The sequence below is a fragment of the Tursiops truncatus genome, chromosome 1 (assembly GCF_011762595.2).
Source record: "Tursiops truncatus isolate mTurTru1 chromosome 1, mTurTru1.mat.Y, whole genome shotgun sequence".
NCBI lineage: Eukaryota > Metazoa > Chordata > Mammalia > Artiodactyla > Delphinidae > Tursiops > Tursiops truncatus.
Genome location: NC_047034.1, coordinates 65773101 through 65790853, shown reverse-complemented (window position 1 = coordinate 65790853; position 17753 = coordinate 65773101). Strand labels below are relative to the sequence as shown.

At 39.4% G+C, this 17753-nt stretch overlaps 1 protein-coding gene across 1 annotated transcript in view; it reads right to left on the bottom strand.

Annotated features, from left to right (window-relative positions):
* The window catches only part of RGS5 (regulator of G protein signaling 5), a 52986-nt gene extending 46260 nt beyond the window's left edge, over positions 1–6726 (bottom strand). Inside the window, exon 1 of the mRNA XM_004327494.4 lies at positions 6570–6726. Within this exon, the coding sequence (XP_004327542.1) occupies positions 6570–6613 (44 nt within the window). The 5' untranslated portion in view covers positions 6614–6726. The remainder of the gene's footprint in view (positions 1–6569) is intronic.
* Positions 6727–17753: the final 11027 nt, after the last annotated feature.

Below are 17753 nucleotides of genomic sequence, written 5' to 3'. Positions count from 1 at the left end.
AAGAATAGACCTGACACATTTTGGAAGCTCCATTGAATTAATGGTGAAGAATTGGATTCAGTTACATAAGAGTACAACTTCAGAACGAAGACAGGCCAAGGTCATCACTGACTTCAAGATGCAACGTTGACTGTGAGGCGGTGTCCAGATAAATTAGGGAGCAAGTGGGCCAGTAGGAAAGTTGACCATGTGGGCCCTCATATTGTGCTCCCATCTGGCCAGCCTGTCCAAGGGGATGACCCCCAGTAGACACTACAGATATATTAAGAAACACTGCCTCAACTCGGGGTTGTCCTGAAACGAACCTTTGTACTTGAACTTAGAAACTGTGTGTGAATTTTAGGGTTTGTGCGTGGGGATAAGCAAAAGCTATAATCAAGGAACATAACCAGTCCCAAAGATGCAATTTCAAAGAATGACACTAAAGGTTCGCCAGGAGTAAGCACTGGACAATGCTTATTTGATACTCTTTCTCAGAGTTGTACAAGTCATTAGCAGCAAATAGCTTTAAGATCTTTGTGACCCTCTTGTGCATGACTCTTCGTATCTTCCATTTCCTCTCCCCTATAAGGTGTCAAAACATGGGACCTTAGAATGCATGAGAAAATGTAGACTTAGGTGTACGGAAAAAACATTTGCAGGCTCTCTGTCCAAGGCTTCTTCCTATCCTACAAGGGCTAGTGAGTCTTGGGTGTGTTTATTTTATTCTCATGTTTGTGTTTTTTAGAAGGTGAATAATTAGTAAGTGGCTTAAGTTTTGTAATTAAATCATTTGATACTCTGGGAAAAAAAAAAAGCCGTGGCACATAACTGAAATTTAAATGTTGTTTTTCTGACTACCTATAAAGATGGAAAGGAGGATGGAAGGAAATTAAGTATTTATAAGGGTCTGCCTACTAAAAACTAGTTACCTTATATACATTATTTCATTTATTTTTTATAGCATCTCTCCCCAACAAGATAAATATCCTCATTTATGGATAAGGAAGGAAAGCCAGAGAGGTTTAGTTTCTGGAGTTTATACAACTAAGGAAGTAATAGAGGTGCAGTTACCACCTCCATGTTTTTTTCACTCCACCACATTGCTGATGTTAAGGTAGGGGATAGACTGTGAACTTACATCCTTCCTTACTCTGGGTTTTCTTTAATATCCCTAAAATGTGTAACCTTAGGAGTTACTTTCTCAGTGAAAAACAATCAGGCTTTCACTGTCTTTATCCTCTGGGTGACTCAGCCTTTAAAATAGGGGGCAGGTTTAATGTTATCTGAGACTCCATTCGAATGAACTTTAAAGGAAGAAAGAGATAGGAACCTGTTATCTTCTGGCCTCCAGCCATATTCTGGTTCCTGTTACTAATGATTGATCCTGACTGAACTAATTAAAGTTTAGTTCCTTTGCTTTCTGGCCAGCAGGACAGACAAAAGCCATTAACACACAACCCCAGAAATATAAACTCCCTCCCTAGATAGCATCTATCCCATAATAGTGTGTAGTCCTTGTTAAAGAAGGAGAAACAAATTAGATAACCTTTCAGGTTAGCTTTCCAAACTTAAGATTCTGGGATCTAAAAGCGTTTTGAATTGATATCTGGTGTTTCAACGTAGCTCAGAGTAGATGAAAGAAAAAATAGGAAGAGGCAACAGAATACAGAATGTAATTCATTAAAGAAGCTGGGACAGTACTGCGTGAGAAATAGCCAAAGTGATATAATGTCATGAGGTTCATCTTGCATTAGAAGCAAAAAAAGACTCACCTCTTTAACTAGGTTTTCCTGATGAAATTATAGAAAAGCTTTCTTCCTCTCCCAGTCTCTTCCACTCTGCCCCCCCGCAAACAGGAAGCCCTCTTTATTTTACAACATACACTCTTTATCCTATTGTAGCATAAAAAAGTCATTGCTCTTGTCCTTCTCAATCCCTTTGGAAGCAGAGAAAGCACCAGGACAACCTGGAAGCAGGTCTGTCTCCACTTGCTATAATAAATATTTGTGCATTCTTTTGACAAAGTATTTGAGTGCCTACTACGTGTCAAGTACAGATTGTCTTTTTAGTAATTGAAGTCTTTAGACAAAAGGGGGGAAAATCTTCTTCATGAACAGGTCTTTTCAATCCTCACAGTTGGTGTGGATGGGCACTGGACAAGTTCCAAGGAAACAGTATGCAGGACGAGGTGCATGGGAGGTTAACTGTAGCTGGAAATCCAAAGTTCCCTCCTTGCTTGCATGAGAGAGACAATACAGACTGCACAAAGATGTCATAACATCAATCCCCTCTCACCTCCCAGCCTTTGCACATGCAGACGTGCCCCTTGGCCTGGGATGACTTCCTTCTCTTTCCTCTTCCTCTCTGGACCTGACCAACTCCTCAGTCCTTTCAGGCTTAGTTCATAAACCTTAGGCATCATCCCCTGTGACTTCTTAGTTTTCCATAGCTACCCAAAGCTCTATGAGCTCCCCACCCATTCCCCCCACTTTTGTGCTTCTTGGCACTTGGTGCATTTATTCCTCTACAGTGGATCTCAACACAGAGGGCTACTTTCTTCTTATTTATCTCCTTACGTGGACTGAAATTTCCCTGAGAGTTCTTTCACCCTTATGCTTAAGGCAAGTATGGAGGTTGGAAAGGCAATCCAGAGGAACAATAGAAATTGTTTCGTCAGTAAGAATTGAAACAAAGTTTTTCTTAGGAACATCCCCTTGCTATTTTATTAAACAGTTTATTCACTTCCTTAAGATTGCAGGGTTTCACTGAAATATTTGCAATTATGTCACAAGACTCTCTATCAGCAATAGCAAGCTTCAAATTCATACTTGTTCCCAGAAAGCATGATCCCAAACTCTACTATCTCTTTAGGCTTCTTTGATGATCCTGTGTCCGTTCTGATTCATTTATCACTTATTCACGTTCATTGCTACAGTCTTTAATTCACTAGGTGCTTATCTTTTCTCTATAATTGGTCCAAGGTTGTGCTCATGCCTTTGGAAAAAGCTGTATTTACTTAATCCTGTGGACTCAGGAGCCTTGACCCACTCTGTTTGTTGCTTCTGTGTGGCTTGACAACCTTACAAGATTAGTTGATTATGTACTTTTCTACTCTAAATTATCCATACTTAGACCCACATAAATTGAAGAAGATGGGGAAAAATTGAATGTTTAGTAAAATGATAATAAACAACAAAACAAAACATCACTTTCCCCATTTACTTTCTGTAGCTCCTGAAATTCCCAGCATTGCCACACACTTGAGGTGGCCAGAAGCCCCTGTGTGAACTATGGATTAAACGCATTCCACAACTATCAGCCTTTATAATCTTAAACAGAAATCAGATGTAGGTCAGATATCTATAGAAGAGTTTGTGACACTTTATTAACAGCCCAGGGAAAATTCTTTGTCCGTAGCTGTCTTCATTACTCCTTTACTCCCCTTTTTTAGTTTATTAGAGACTGTAAATTTGGTATCAGGAGTGGTCAACCCCGATGGACAAAAACAATAAAAATTACACTGGTTGCTTTATATAATGGTGACAGCTTTAGGGGAATCACAATGATAACACTCTTTGTTTCAGAAGACTTCCATCTTTTTCCAAAGAGCAATATTTACTTTAAAAATTAAACTTGTTCAGAGAAATTCAAGACACTTAAAATAAAATGAATTTTTTAAAAGAAGCCTAAAATTCATAGCGGAAAATCACTGGTAAAAATAAGACTTTCAATTGACTCAACTCTTTCCTTTTCCATTGACTCTAAGATTCCCACCCATACAGCACAGGTTTCAATAGGTTAGAAGGTAAAAATTGTGGGGTGGGGGCCATTTATTGCCCAAATATTTGGATTATTGGTCTCTTTAAATATATAAAAAATGTGAGGTCAACTTTGAGTTTTAATGAGAAATAGTCTTAAAAATATAAATAAATAGTAAAACAATAGTTTCTACAAATACGTCAAAGTTGACTCTGGCTTAATGCTTCCGTAAACATTGAGAAAGGACTATTTTCCAAAGCTCCTCTTACATGAAGTAAATGTTGCTTTCTTGGAAGTCAGATTCTCACTGAGTAGATTGCTTCTGCCACAGCCATGATTTCAACACAGGGTTGAATTCTTGACGATTTTCATTAATTGGCTCCCAAACTTTTAGAGAGAAATAAATTAGGAAAAATTTTCCTTTACTTGCATCTCTCGCTAGTCACTGAAACCAGGTGTATTTCACTTTATTTAAACTATGTTGTGATTAGAAAGGATGTTAGAGAACAGCTAATCCAACATTCATTTACTAAATAAGAAAATAAAATGCCAGGACAGTGAAATCACTTGCTCATGGACACAAATTAGTTAATGAGAAAACTAAGTCTGTTCTTTACTCTGTAACCAGTATTCTTTCCACTATGAATAGAGCCAAGGAAGGCAGGTTTGGAAGGATTTATTCAAGTATCATTTTTCCCTTAGAGTGGACAGTTTTAGGTTCTTTCCATGAGAGTGTGCTAACAGCTCCCTAGCTCTACAATTCCACTTCTCCAAATCACTCATTACAGTTATTGGAAATATGACTATATTTGCAATGGTAACAGATCATGAAAAAAAATGTAATAGGACACAATAATCACAGGATTCTACCATATGCCTTAAAAGTTTCAGGCAATCTATGCAAAAAAGCTTGCTCCTTGGTCAGTCTATAATATACTGTGTGAACATTAGTTATATCCTGGAGCAGAAGAATTTACTGTGAATTAAAAGATTTGTAAAGTGAATCAATAGCAATGTTGGTAGTGAATTAGTGAATCAGATATGAAACAGTTATAGGAATCAATGAAAGAAATGTGCACTCCATGTGCCTCAGTAAACATTATGCATATTTACAAAAACAAATCGGGCAATATTAGTAACAATGCCAAACTTTCAACAAATATTTATTGCTTTTTCACTAAATGCCAAGCAGTGGGTCATAGGATCACAAAATGACTGGCAGACCGACGTTAACAATCATTCTGAGGCAATAGTTCACTAATTAACAAGGTTAAGATTTACCCATTACATGAAAGTACATGATTTCAAACAATAAGTGGGCTAAAGACATGTGTTAAAATTGTTGTAAAAGTCAAATCTGCAATTCTCAGAGTTGTAAAAATGGAAATGGAAAAAATTATGCATCGTCATGTTCAAGGAATTGCCTTTCACCCCTGTATTCCCCCTGTTTCTCAGGCTTTCTCTAGGGGGAAAGATAGGCTGATAAACAGTACCCGGCACTGAAACCTGTCTTCCCCCCTGAGGATGGTCCAATGGCCAATATTGCCCACCTAGTTACAATCTAGTCCTAGTCTAGTTACTTAAGTCCTACTTTACTTTTTTAAAAAATATACACATCTTTCAAAAATAATCTGTGCTTTTTTTTTTTTTTTTTTTAATCTGTGCTTTTGACAGCACAAAGTGAGAGAGGTCTTTATTTCCGGTCACTAGACAGTATTGTTGGAGACAAATTCCTTTGCTAGGATGTTATCTCTTTAAAAATTATTTTGAGATTATTTCTAGGGTCGAAGTCATCAAAAAGAAAACCTGAACTTGTAAGAGACAGAAGTACAGATCCATTGAACAACACAACCTTCTTAGGCAAACATTGACAGTGCCTTTAGGGATGAAATTAGGCTGTACGAGGATCACCTTTATTTCCTTTAAATAACGTAGGATCAAACAAAATTTAATCAAATTCATTCTTAAGAACTAAGAAGAGGAGAAATATCCCTAATTCTCTGCATCAGGTAGGATTTCTGGGTTACATTTTCTAACAAGTCAGATATTTGTTCTCCTCCTGTTTACTTAGTCTAGATACTTAGGATTCCCTCCAGAACATTGTCCAGTCTGAAGACAACCACAGAGCCTCAAAGATGCTCCTCTGTATCTAAAGAACAATGATAGCTAATAAATAATCTCTATGTCCCAAGGGCTGTCTTCCGTCCAGCAATCCAGCCCCTTCCATCTGATGGTATCCAGATACAAAGAACAATGAGAAGTCCTCTCTGCCTCATTGCAAATCTCGGTCTTCCTTTCTTATTCCATGTACATTAATAAAGGTTAACATTTACACATTTCTCATATGTGCCAGACAGTGTTCTGAGCATTTCACATACAGTAATTCAATCCTCATAACCAGCTAGTGAGGAAGATACTTAGTAGATCCATTTTTACCAGTAAGGAAACTGAGATACAGAGTTTAAATAAAATGTCCAACACCACACAAATAGTAAGTAATGTAGCCAGGATTCAAACCCAGGCAGTTTGATGTTGGAATCCATGCTCTTAACCATACACTTCTGAGTCTGAACAAGTGCTTATAAACTAGGCATCTCCTCAGAGGAAATGATGTTCTGGATATAAATGGTGTATGATATATCTCATATTACATCAGTCTGCTAGCTCAGATCTTTCAAAACCTTGCCATTAACAGAGAGGAGGCAATTCCCAGTCTATAATCAACCACCTGTTTTGCCACAAACTACAGTGGCCCTCTATTGCCTCTGAGTATCCTCCCCTGAGAGAAGATTCTCCTTATCTCCACCTCTTAAGTCAAAATAACTCACCTTTCCAGGCATGAGTGGGGCAAGGCTGCAAGTCCTTTACACATTTTGGCAAATGGCTTAGGTCCTCAGCTTTGAGCACAAGTCCTTATCAGCAGAGTAAGTCTTTGAAAACTTTAAATCCGTCTGGGACTGCCTTTTTCTCTGAGGAATATATAGAGGCTCTTTCCCAGCCCTCTGTCACTCTGTGGACCAATCCAGAGCCTAAGAGGAAATTGCAGGCTGGAGAACAGCAGCAATTGTGTGGGAGTTGGAGGCTGGAATCTTTTCTCTGCTGCAGGCGCTGCTGCATTAGGCTTCCAACTGCTCTTATCAGAACACTTACTCTGCCAGGGCAAGGAGAGTCCCTAAACTGTGCACAAATCATTCACGTTTTAGCTCATAATTTTGAACCAACCACAGCAAAGATGTGGGCTTTGTTATGAGGCAGAGGGCCTTGGGCTAGTTCAGATATGTCAAAGTCGTAGATTGTTAGGACTGTAAGGGCCTTTGCAGATCATATAGCCCAATGTTGTTTCACAGTGGAGGAAACAGTGTTAGAGAAGTTCAGGGGACATGTACATGAGTCCCTATGATGTGCCAGGCACTCAGGTGGATGCTAGGAATTCAAAGAAGAAGGTACTCTCTGCTCTCAAGATCCCCAAACATCATATCAGTACGATATAAGTGAGCAATAGAGGCAGGTCCAGGATATTGTGTTTTCAAGCACCACAAGGGAAGATGTTTTTTGGAGGCAATAACCCCTGAGCTGAGTGATGAAAGAGACAAAATACCTTACATGATTCTATCTACTAGATTTTAGCCCCCAAGTTCCCCTAATTCTATAAGTGGTATTCTGATTGATCTTTATTTGATGACTAGGTTAGGTAATTCTTCAGAGCACCACCCCCACCAAGTCACTCATCCTTGGCTAGATTTGTCATGCTTTCTCCTTCAACATTTTCCTGCGTCCCACCATTCAAGGATTATTTTCACCAAAATTTATTTTATTTGTGTTTCATCCTCTCAGGACCCAAGGGGCTGATAAATTAATATGTAAATGCAAATGCCTAAGGGGTAGGCATGAATCCTAGCTAAAAATAAAGAACATCACATAAGCTGTAAGAAAAGCTCTAAATTTGGAATTAAATATGATGCTCATAAGGTTCCTTGTTATTTGAAATTATTTGTTTTAAACTGTTTTAACTGTTGATCAGGAACTGTAAAGTCAATATAGTGTATTATGACCTCGTGCTTTAAATTAAATAAATATTGGATAATAGGCAAATATCCAATTACATTGCATGAAGAAAGTTAGACATTGTTTTCCGAAATTTTTGCTTTAATTATCCATATATATGTGTGTGAACATGGTCATTAGATAAACTGTATTTCTAACTATAAATCATAATCAAAAAGACTTGAAAGCTATAGCTCTATACTATACATTTTTTTAACATCTTTATTGGGGTATAATTGCTTTACAATGGTGTGTTAGTTTCTGCTTTATAACAAAGTGAATCAGTTATACATATATATATGTTCCCATATCTCTTCCCTATTGCGTCTCCCTCCCTCCCACCCTCCCTATCCCACCCCTCCAGGCGGTCACAAAGCACCAAGCCGATATCCCTGTGCCATGCGGCTGCTTCCCACTAGCTATCTACCTTATGTTTGTTAGTGTGTATATGTCCATGACTCTCTCTCGCCCTGTCACAGCTCACCCTTCCCCCTCCCCATATCCTCAAGTCTGTTCTCCAGTAGGTCTGTGTCTTTATTCCTGTCTTACCCCTAGGTTCTTCATGACATTTTTTTTCTTAAATTCCATATATATGTGTTAGCATACGGTATTTGTCTTTTTCTTTCTGACTTACTTCACTCTGTATGAAAGACTCTAGGTCTATCCACCTCATTACAAATAGCTCAATTTCGTTTCTTTTTATGGCTGAGTAATATTCCATTGTATACATGTGCCACATCTTCTTTATTCATTCATCCGATGATGGGCACTTAGGTTGTTTCTATTTCCGGGCTATTGTATATAGAGCTGCAATGAACATTTTGGTACATGACTCTTTTTGAATTTTGGTTTTCTCAGGGTATATGCCCAGTAGTGGGATTGCTGGGTCATATGGTAGTTCTATTTGTAGTTTTTTAAGGAACCTCCATACTGTTCTCCATAGCAGCTGAACCAATTCACATTCCCACCAGCAGTGCAAGAGTGTTCCCTTTTCTCCACACCCTCTCCAGCATTTATTGTTTCTAGATTTTTTAATGATGGTCATTCTGACTGGTGTGAGGTGATACCTCATTGTAGTTTTGATTTGCATTTCTCTAATGATTAATGATGTTGAGCATTCTTTCATGTGTTTGTTGGAAGTCTGTATATCTTCTTTGGAGAAATGTCTATTTAGGTCTTCTGCCCATTTTTGGATTGGGTTGTTTGTTTTTTTGTTATTGAGCTGCATGAGCTGCTTGTAAATTTTGGAAATTAATCCTTTCTCAGTTGCTTCATTGGCAAATATTTTCTCCCATTCTGAGGGTTGTCTTTTGGTCTTGTTTATGGTTTCCTTTGCTGTGCAAAAGCTTTGAAGTTTCATTAGGTCCCATTTGTTTATTTTTGTTTTTATTTCCATTTCTCTAGGAGGTGGGTCAAAAAGGATCTTGCTGTGATTTATGTCACAGAGTGTTCTGCCTCTCTTTTCCTCTAAGAGTTTGATAGTTTCTGGCCTTACATTTAGGTCTTTAATCCATTTTGAGCTTATTTTTGTGTATGGTGTTAGGGAGTGATCTAATCTCATACTTTTATATGTACCTGTCCAGTTTTCCCAGCACCACTTATTGAAGAGGCTGTCCTTTCTCCACTGTACATTCCTGCCACCTTTATCAAAGATAAGGTGTCCATATGTGCGTGGGTTTATCTCTGGGCTTTCTAACCTGTTCCATTGATCTATCTTTCTGTTTTTGTGCCAGTACCATACTGTCTTGATTACTGTAGCTTTATAGTATACTCTGAAGTCAGGGAGCCTGATTCCTCCAGCTCCTTTTTTCGTTCTCAAGATTGCTTTGGCTATTCAGGATCTTTTGTGTTTCCATACAAATTGTGAAATTTTTTGTTCTAGTTCTGTGAAAAATGCCAATGGTAGTTTGATAGGGATTGCATTGAATCTATAGATTGCTTTGGGTAGTAGAGTCATTTTCACAATGTTGATTCTTCCAATCCAAGAACATGGTATATCTTTCCATCTGTTTCTATCATCTTTAATTTCCTTCATCAGTGTCTTATAATTTTCTGCATACAGGTCTTTTTTCTCCTTAGGTAGGTTTATTCCTAGATATTTTATTTTTTTTGTTGCAATGGTAAATGGGAGTGTTTTCTTGATTTCAATTTTTCATCATTAGTATATAGGAATGCCAGAGATTTCTGTGCATTAATTTTGTATCCTGCTACTTTACCAAATTCATTGATTAGCTCTAGTAGTTTTCTGGTAGCATCTTTAGGATTCTCTATGTATAGTATCATGTCATCTGCAAACAGTGACAGCTTTACTTCTTCTTTTCCGATTTGGATTCCATTTATTTCCTTTTCTTCTCTGATTGCTGTGGCTAAAACTTCCAAAACTATGTTGAATAAGAGTGGTGAGAGTGGGCAACCTTGTCTTGTTCCTGATCTTAGTGGTAATGATTTCAGTTTTTCACCATTGAGGATGATGTTGGCTGTGGGCTTGTCACATATGGCCTTTATTATGTTGAGGAAAGTTCCCTCTATGCCTACTTTCTGCAGGGTTTTTATCATAAATCGGTGTTGAATTTTGTCAAAAGCTTTCTCTGCATCTATTGAGATGATCATATGGTTTTTCTCCTTCAATTTGTTAATATGGTTTATCACATTGATAGGTTTGCGTATATTGAAGAATCCTTGCATTCCTGGAATAAACCCCACTTGATCATGGTGTATGATCCTTTTAATGTGCTGTTGGATTCTGTTTGCTAGTATTTTGTTGAGGATTTTTGCATCTATGTTCATCAGTGATATTGGTCTGTAGTTTTCTTTCTTTGTGACATCTGTGTCTGGTTTTGGTATCAAGCTGATGGTGGCCTCTTAGGAGGAATTTGGGAGTGTTCCTCCCTCTGCTATATTTTGGAAGAGTTTGAGAAGGATAGGTGTTAGCTCTTCTCTAAATGTTTGATAGAATTCTCCTGTGAAGCCATCTGGTCCTGGGCTTTTCTTTGTTGGAAGATTTTTAATCACAGTTTCAATTTCAGTGCTTGTGATTGGTCTGTTCATATTTTCTATTTCTTCCTGATTCAGTCTTGGCAGGTTGTGCATTTCTAAGAATTTGTCCATTTCTTCCAGATTGTCCATTTTATTGGCATAGAGTTGCTTGTAGTAATCTCTCATGATCTTTTTTATTTCTGCAGTATCAGTTGTTACTTCTCCTTTTTCATTTCTAATTCTATTGATTTGAGTCTTCTCCCTTTTTTCTTGATGAGTCTGGCTAGTGGTTTATCTATTTTGTTTATCTTCTCAAAGAACCAGCTTTTAGTTTTATTGCTCTTTGCTATTGTTTCCTTCATTTCTTTTTCATTTATTTCTGATCTGATTTTTATGATTTCTTTCCTTCTGCTAGCTTTGGGGTTTTTTTGTTCTTCTTTCTCTAATTGCTTGAGGTGCAAGGTTAGGTTGTTTATTCGAGATGTTTCCTGCTTCTTAAGGTGGGCTTGTATTGCTATGAACTTCCCCCTTAGAACTGCTTTTGCTGCATCCCATAGGTTTTGGGTCGCTGTGTCTCCATTGTCATTTGTTTCTAGGTATTTTTTTAATTTCCTCTTTGATTTCTTCAGTGATCACTTCATTATTAAGTAGTGTATTGTTTAGCCTCCATGTGTTTGTATTTTTTACAGATCTTTTCCTGTAATTGATATCTAGTCTCATGGCATTGTGGTCGGAAAAGATACTTGATACAATTTCAATTTTCTTAAATTTACCAAGGCTTGATTTGTGACCCAAGATATGATCTATCCTGGAGAATGTTCCATGAGCACTTGAGAAAAATGTGTATTCTGTTGTTTTTGGATGGAGTGTCCTATAAATATCAATTAAGCCCATCTTGTTTAAGGTATCATTTAAAGCTTGTGTTTCCTTATTTATTTTCATTTTGGATGATCTGTCCATTGGTGAAAGTGGGGTGTTAAAGTCCCTACTATGAATGTGTTACTATCGATGTCCCCTTTTATGGCTGTTAGTTTTTGCCTTATGTATTGAGGTGCTCCTATGTTGGGTGCATAAATATTTACAATTGTTATATCTTCTTCTTGGATCGATCCCTTGATCATTATGTAGTGTCCTTCTTTGTCTCTTCTAATAGTCCTTATTTTAAAGTCTATTTTGTCTGATATGAGAATTGCTACTCCAGCTTTCTTTTGGTCTCCATTTGCATGGAATATCTTTTTCCATCCCCTTACTTTCAGTCTGTATGTGTCTCTAGGTCTGAAGTGGGTCTCTTGTAGACAGCATATATAAGGGTCTTGTTTTTGTATCCATTCAGCCAATCTGTGTCTTTTGGTGGGAGCATTTAGTCCATTTACATTTAAGGTAATTATCGATATGTATGTTCCTATTCCCATTTTCTAAATTGTTTTGGGTTCGTTATTATAGGTCTTTTCCTTCTCTTGTGTTTCTTACCTACAGAAGTTCCTTTAGCATTTGTTGTAAAGCTGGTTTGGTGGTGCTGAACTCTCTCAGCTTTTGCTTGTCTGTAAAGGTTTTAATTTCTCCATCAAATCTGAATGAGATCCTTGCTGGGTAGAGTAGTCTTGGCTGCAGGTTTTTCTCCTTCATCACTTTCAGTATGTCCTGCCACTCCCTTCTGGCTTGTAGGGTTTCTGCTGAGAGATCAGCTGTTAACTTTATGGGGATTCCCTTGTGTGTTATTTGTTGTTTTTCCCTTGCTGCTTTTAATATGCTTTCTTTGTATTTAATTTTTGACAGTTTGATTAATATGTGTCTTGGCATATTTCTCCTTGTATTTATCCTGTATGGGACTCTCTGTGCTTCCTGGACTTGATTAAATATTTCCTTTCCCATATTAGGGAAGTTTTCAAATATAATCTCTTCAAATATTTTCTCAGTCCCTTTCTTTTTCTCTTCTTCTTCTGGAACCCCTATAATTTGAATGTTGGTGCGTTTAATGTTGTCCCAGAGGTCTCTGAGACTGTCCTCAGTTCTTTTCATTCTTTTTTCTTTATTCTGCTCTGCAGTAGTTATTTCCACTATTTTATCTTCCAGGTTACTTATCCGTTCTTCTGCCTCAGTTATTCTGCTATTGATTCCATCTAGAGTACTTTTAATTTCATTTATTGTGTTGTTCATCGTTGCTTGTTTCATCTTTATTTCTTCTAGGTCCTTGTTAACTGTTTCTTGCATTTTGTCCATTCTGTTTCCAAGATTTTGGATCATCCTTACTATCATTATTCTGAATATTTTTTCAGGTAGACTGCCTATTTCCTCTTCATTTGTTAGGTCTGGTGCATTTTTATCTTGCTCTTTCATCTGCTGTGTTTTTTTCTGTCTTCTCATTTTGCTTATCTTACTGTGTTTGGGGTCTCCTTTTTGCAAACTGCAGGTTCATAGTCCCGTTGTTTTTGATGTCTGTCTCCAGTGGCTAAGGTTGGTTCAGTGGGTTGTGTAGGCTTCCTGGTGGAGGGGACTAGTGCCTGTGCTGTGGTGGATGAGGCTAGATCTTGTCTCTCTAGTGGGCAGGTCCACATCTGGTGGTGTGTTTTGGGGTGTCTGTGGCCTTCTTATGATTTTAGGCAGCCTCTCTGCTAATGGGTGGGGTTGTGTTCCTGTTTTGCTAGTTGTTTGGCATAGGTTGTCCAGCACTGTAGCTTGCTGGTCGTTGAGTGAAGCTGGGTGCTGGTGTTAAGATGGAGGTCTCTGGGAGATTTTCGCCATTTGATATTATGTGGAGCTGGGAGGTCTCTTGTTGACCAGTGTCCTGAAGTTGGCTCTCCCACCTCAGAGTCAGAGCCCTGACTCCTGGATGGAGAACCAAGAGCCTTTCATCCACACAGCTCAGAATAAAAGGGAGAAAAAGTAGAGAGAATTAGTAGAAGTAGGAAGAAAGAAAGGAAGAAAGGAGGGAAGGAAGGAAGGAAGGAAGGAAGGAAGGAAGGAAGGAAGAAAGAAAGAAAGAAGCAAAGGAAAGAAGGCAAGAAGGAAAGAAAGGAGGGAGGGAGGGAGGGAGGAAGGAAGGAAGGAGGGAAGGAAGGAAAAAGGACAGAAAGAAAGAAGATACAGTAAAATAAAATATCATAAAGTTATTGAATTAAATAATTATTTAGAAAAAAAAAGGGACGGATAGAACCTTAGGACACATGTTGGAAGCAAAGCTTTACAGACAAAATCTTACACAGAAGCATACACATACACCCTCACAAAAAGAGGTAAAGGGGAAAAAATCATAAATCTTGCTCTCAGAGACCACCTCCTCAATTTGGGATGATTCGTTGTCTAAAGGAGGGAGGGAAGGAAGGAAAGAAAGAAAGAAACAAAGAAAGAAACAAAGAAACAAAGAAAGAAAGAAAGAAGGTAAAGTATAATAAAGTTATTAAAATTAAAATTAATTATTAAGAAAAAAATTAAAAAAAAAAACCATGGACGGATAGAACCCTAGGACAAATGGTGGAAGCAAAACTATACAGACAAGATCTCACACAGAAGCATACACATACACATTCACAAAAAGAGGAAAAGGGGAAAAAATCATAGATCTTCCTCTCGAAGCCCACCTCCTCAATTTGGGATGACTCGTTGTCTATTCATGTAGTCCACAGATGCAGGATACATCAAGTTGATTGTGGAGCTTTAATCCGCTGCTCCTGAGGCTGCTGGGAGAGATTTTCCTTTCTCCTCTTTGTTCTCACAGCTCCCAGGGGCTCAGCTTTGGATTTGGCCCCGCCTCTGCGTGTAGGTCGTTGGAGGGCGTCTGTTTTTTGCTCAGACAGGACGGGGTTAAAGGAGCCGCTGATTCGGGGGCTCTGGCGCACTCAGTCCGGGGGGAGGGAGAGGCACTGCGTGCGGGGCGGGCCTGCAGCGGCAGAGGCCGGCATGACGTTGCACCAGCCTGAGGCCCGCCTTGCGTTCTCCCGGGGAAGTTGTCCCTGGATCCTGGGAACCTGGCAGTGGCGGGCTGCACAGTCTCCGCGGAAGAGGGGTGTGGATAGTGACCTGTGCTCGCACACAGGCCCCTTGGTGGCTGCAGCAGCAGCCTTAGCATCTCATGCCCGTCTCTGGGGTCTGCGCTTTTAGCCGCGGCTCGCGCCCGTCTCTGGAGTTCCTTTAAGCAGCGCTCTTAAACCCCTCTCCTCGCGCACCAGGAAACAAAGAGGGAAGAAAAAGTCTCTTGCCTCTTCGGCAGGTGCAGACTTTTCTCCGGACTCCCTCCCGGCTAGCCGTGGTGCACTAACCCCTTCAGGCTATGTTCAAGCCGCCAACCCCAGTCCTCTCCCTGCGCTGCTCCGACGGAAACCCGAAACCCGAGCCTCAGCTCGCAGCCCCGCCCGCCCCGGCAGGTGAGCAGACAAGTCTCTCGGTCTGGTGAGTGCCGGTCGGCACCGATCCTCTGTGCGGGAATCTCCCCGCTTTGCCCTCCGCACCCCTGTTGCTGTGCACTCCTCCGCGGTTTCGAAGCTCCCCCCTCCGCCTCTCGCAGTCTCCGCCCGGGAAGGGGCTTCCTAGTGTGTGGAAACTTTTCCTCCTTCACAGCTCCCTCCCACTGGTGCAGGTGCCCTCCCTATTGTTTTGTCTCTGTTTTTTCTTTTGTCCTACCCACGTACGTGGGGATTTTCTTGCCTTTTGGGAAGTCTGAGTTCTTCTTCCAGCATTCAGTAGGTGTTCTGTAGGAGTTGTTCCACGTGTAGATGTATTTCTGGTGTATCTGTGGGGAGGAAGGTGATCTCCGCGTCTTACTCTTCCACCATCTTCAAGGTCCCCCTATACTATACATTTTTTAAAGTAAGGAACCCTGTTGTATTCACCTCTGTACCCCAAGCACTTCATACAACATCAGGCACATAGACATTTATAAAGATTGCTTGAACTAAATGCAGCGGTCCAAGTTCTGCTGTTACTGGCTACTTAAAACCAGAAAATCAATGAATCTGAGTGATGGAACACTCAGTTTTCATAGAGATGTAAACCCTGTTGTTGACTATTGAGTCTCATAGTGGGAATATGTGTAAAACAAGCAGAGGAGACTCCTTGGAGCTAGAGCCTAAATTACTGTTTGATACCCAAGGGGCCTTGAGGAGAGAATAATATGGAAAAAAAAAATAATGTAAAACATTGGAGAGTGATGCCTTGCCCAAGGCTGGGGATCAAAGCAGGTTTCTGACTATCCCAGAAGAGTTCATGTGATGGGTGGACTATTCAAAAATCAAGATTCTATCAATCATAGTAAATGATGGACTAGGATGGGCTAGAACCCAAAATGAAAAAGAAAAAAAAAAGCAAACTTCAATAGAAATAAATATTAATCCAGCATATATTTGTTTTAAAAACATCATAAGGATGAGGTAACCAGAGGGGATATAAAAGAGCTTGCTCATTGTATTAGGGTTCTACAGAGAAATTGGCAGACATTTATTATAAGGAACTGGCTCACATGATTGTGGAGGCTGAGAAGTCCCAAGATATGCAGTCAGCAAGCTGAAGACTCAGGAGAGCCAATGGTCTGTGGTCCTAGTCCAAAGGCCTGAGAAGCGGAACCGATGGTATAAGTTCCAGTCGGAAGACAGGAGAAGATCCATGTCCCAGCAAAGACAATCAGGAAGAAAGGATGAATTGTCCCTTCCTCTGCCTTTATATTGTACTCAGACCTTCAATGGATTGGATGAGGCTCGCCCATGTTAGGGAGGGCAATCAGGTTTACTTAGTCTTCTGATTCAAATGTTAATCTCATCCAGAAACACCCTCAAAGACACACCCAGAATAATGCTTGACCAAATATCTGGGTGCCTGGTGGTCCAATCAACTTGACACATAAAATTAACCACCACATACAACTGAACTTACTTACAAAACAGAAATAGAGTCACAGATGTAGAAAACAAAGTTATGGCTACCAGGGGAGAAAGGGGAGGGGAGGGATAAATTCGGAGACTGGGATTGATATATATACACTACTACATATAAAATAGATAACTAATAAGGACCTATTGTATATCACAGGGAACTCTACTCAATACCCTATAAGGACCTATATGGGAAAAGAATCTAAAAAAGAGTAGATATATGTATATGTATAACTGATTCACTTTTCTGTATAGTAGAAACTAAAACAATATTGTAAATCAACTATACTCCAATAAAAGTTAAAGTGTCACATATATACAATGGAATATTACTCAGCCATATAAAAAAACAAAGTCGAGTTATTTGTAGTGAAGTGGATGGACCTAGAGTCTGTCATACAGAGTGAAGTAAGTCAGAAAGAGAAAAACAAATACCGTATCCTAACACATATATATGGAATCAAAAAAAAAAAATGGTTCTGAGGAACCTAGGGGCAGGACAGCAATAAAGATGCAGATGTAGAAAATGGACTTGAGGACACAGAGAGTGGGAAGGGTAAGCTGGGAAGAAGTGAGAGAGTGACAATGACATATATATACTACCAAATGTAAAATAGAGAGCTAGTGGGACGCAGCTGCATAGCCCAGGGAGATCAGCTCAGTGCTTTGTGACCACCTAGAGGGGTGGGATAGAGAGAGTAGGAGGGAGACGCTAGAAGGAGGGGATATGGGGATATATGTATACTTATAGCTGTTCACTTTGTTATACAGCAGAAACTAACAAAACAATGTAAAGCAATTATACTCCAATAAAGATGTTAAAAAAATTAATCATCACACTCTAAAATAACTTTGTAGTTCTTTTTAAAACAAACATTTTTTTCTCCTCTTCCCTCCTGAACACCTCTCAAAATGATAGTAAATGTATGAAAAAGGTATAAAGCTATAATAACATAGAGAAAGGGAAACAGGCCATCACATTCTGAGTGGTTTCAATCTCTTTATCAGAGGAGGAAAGATGGTTAGGAGTGGTAACTAAGGAAACAAGGGAAAGAATTCAGAGAACACCCCCCAAAAAGGTATCCATTTGCCTTGCAGGAATAACCTCACAGGGGTTCAGACCCAAATGCT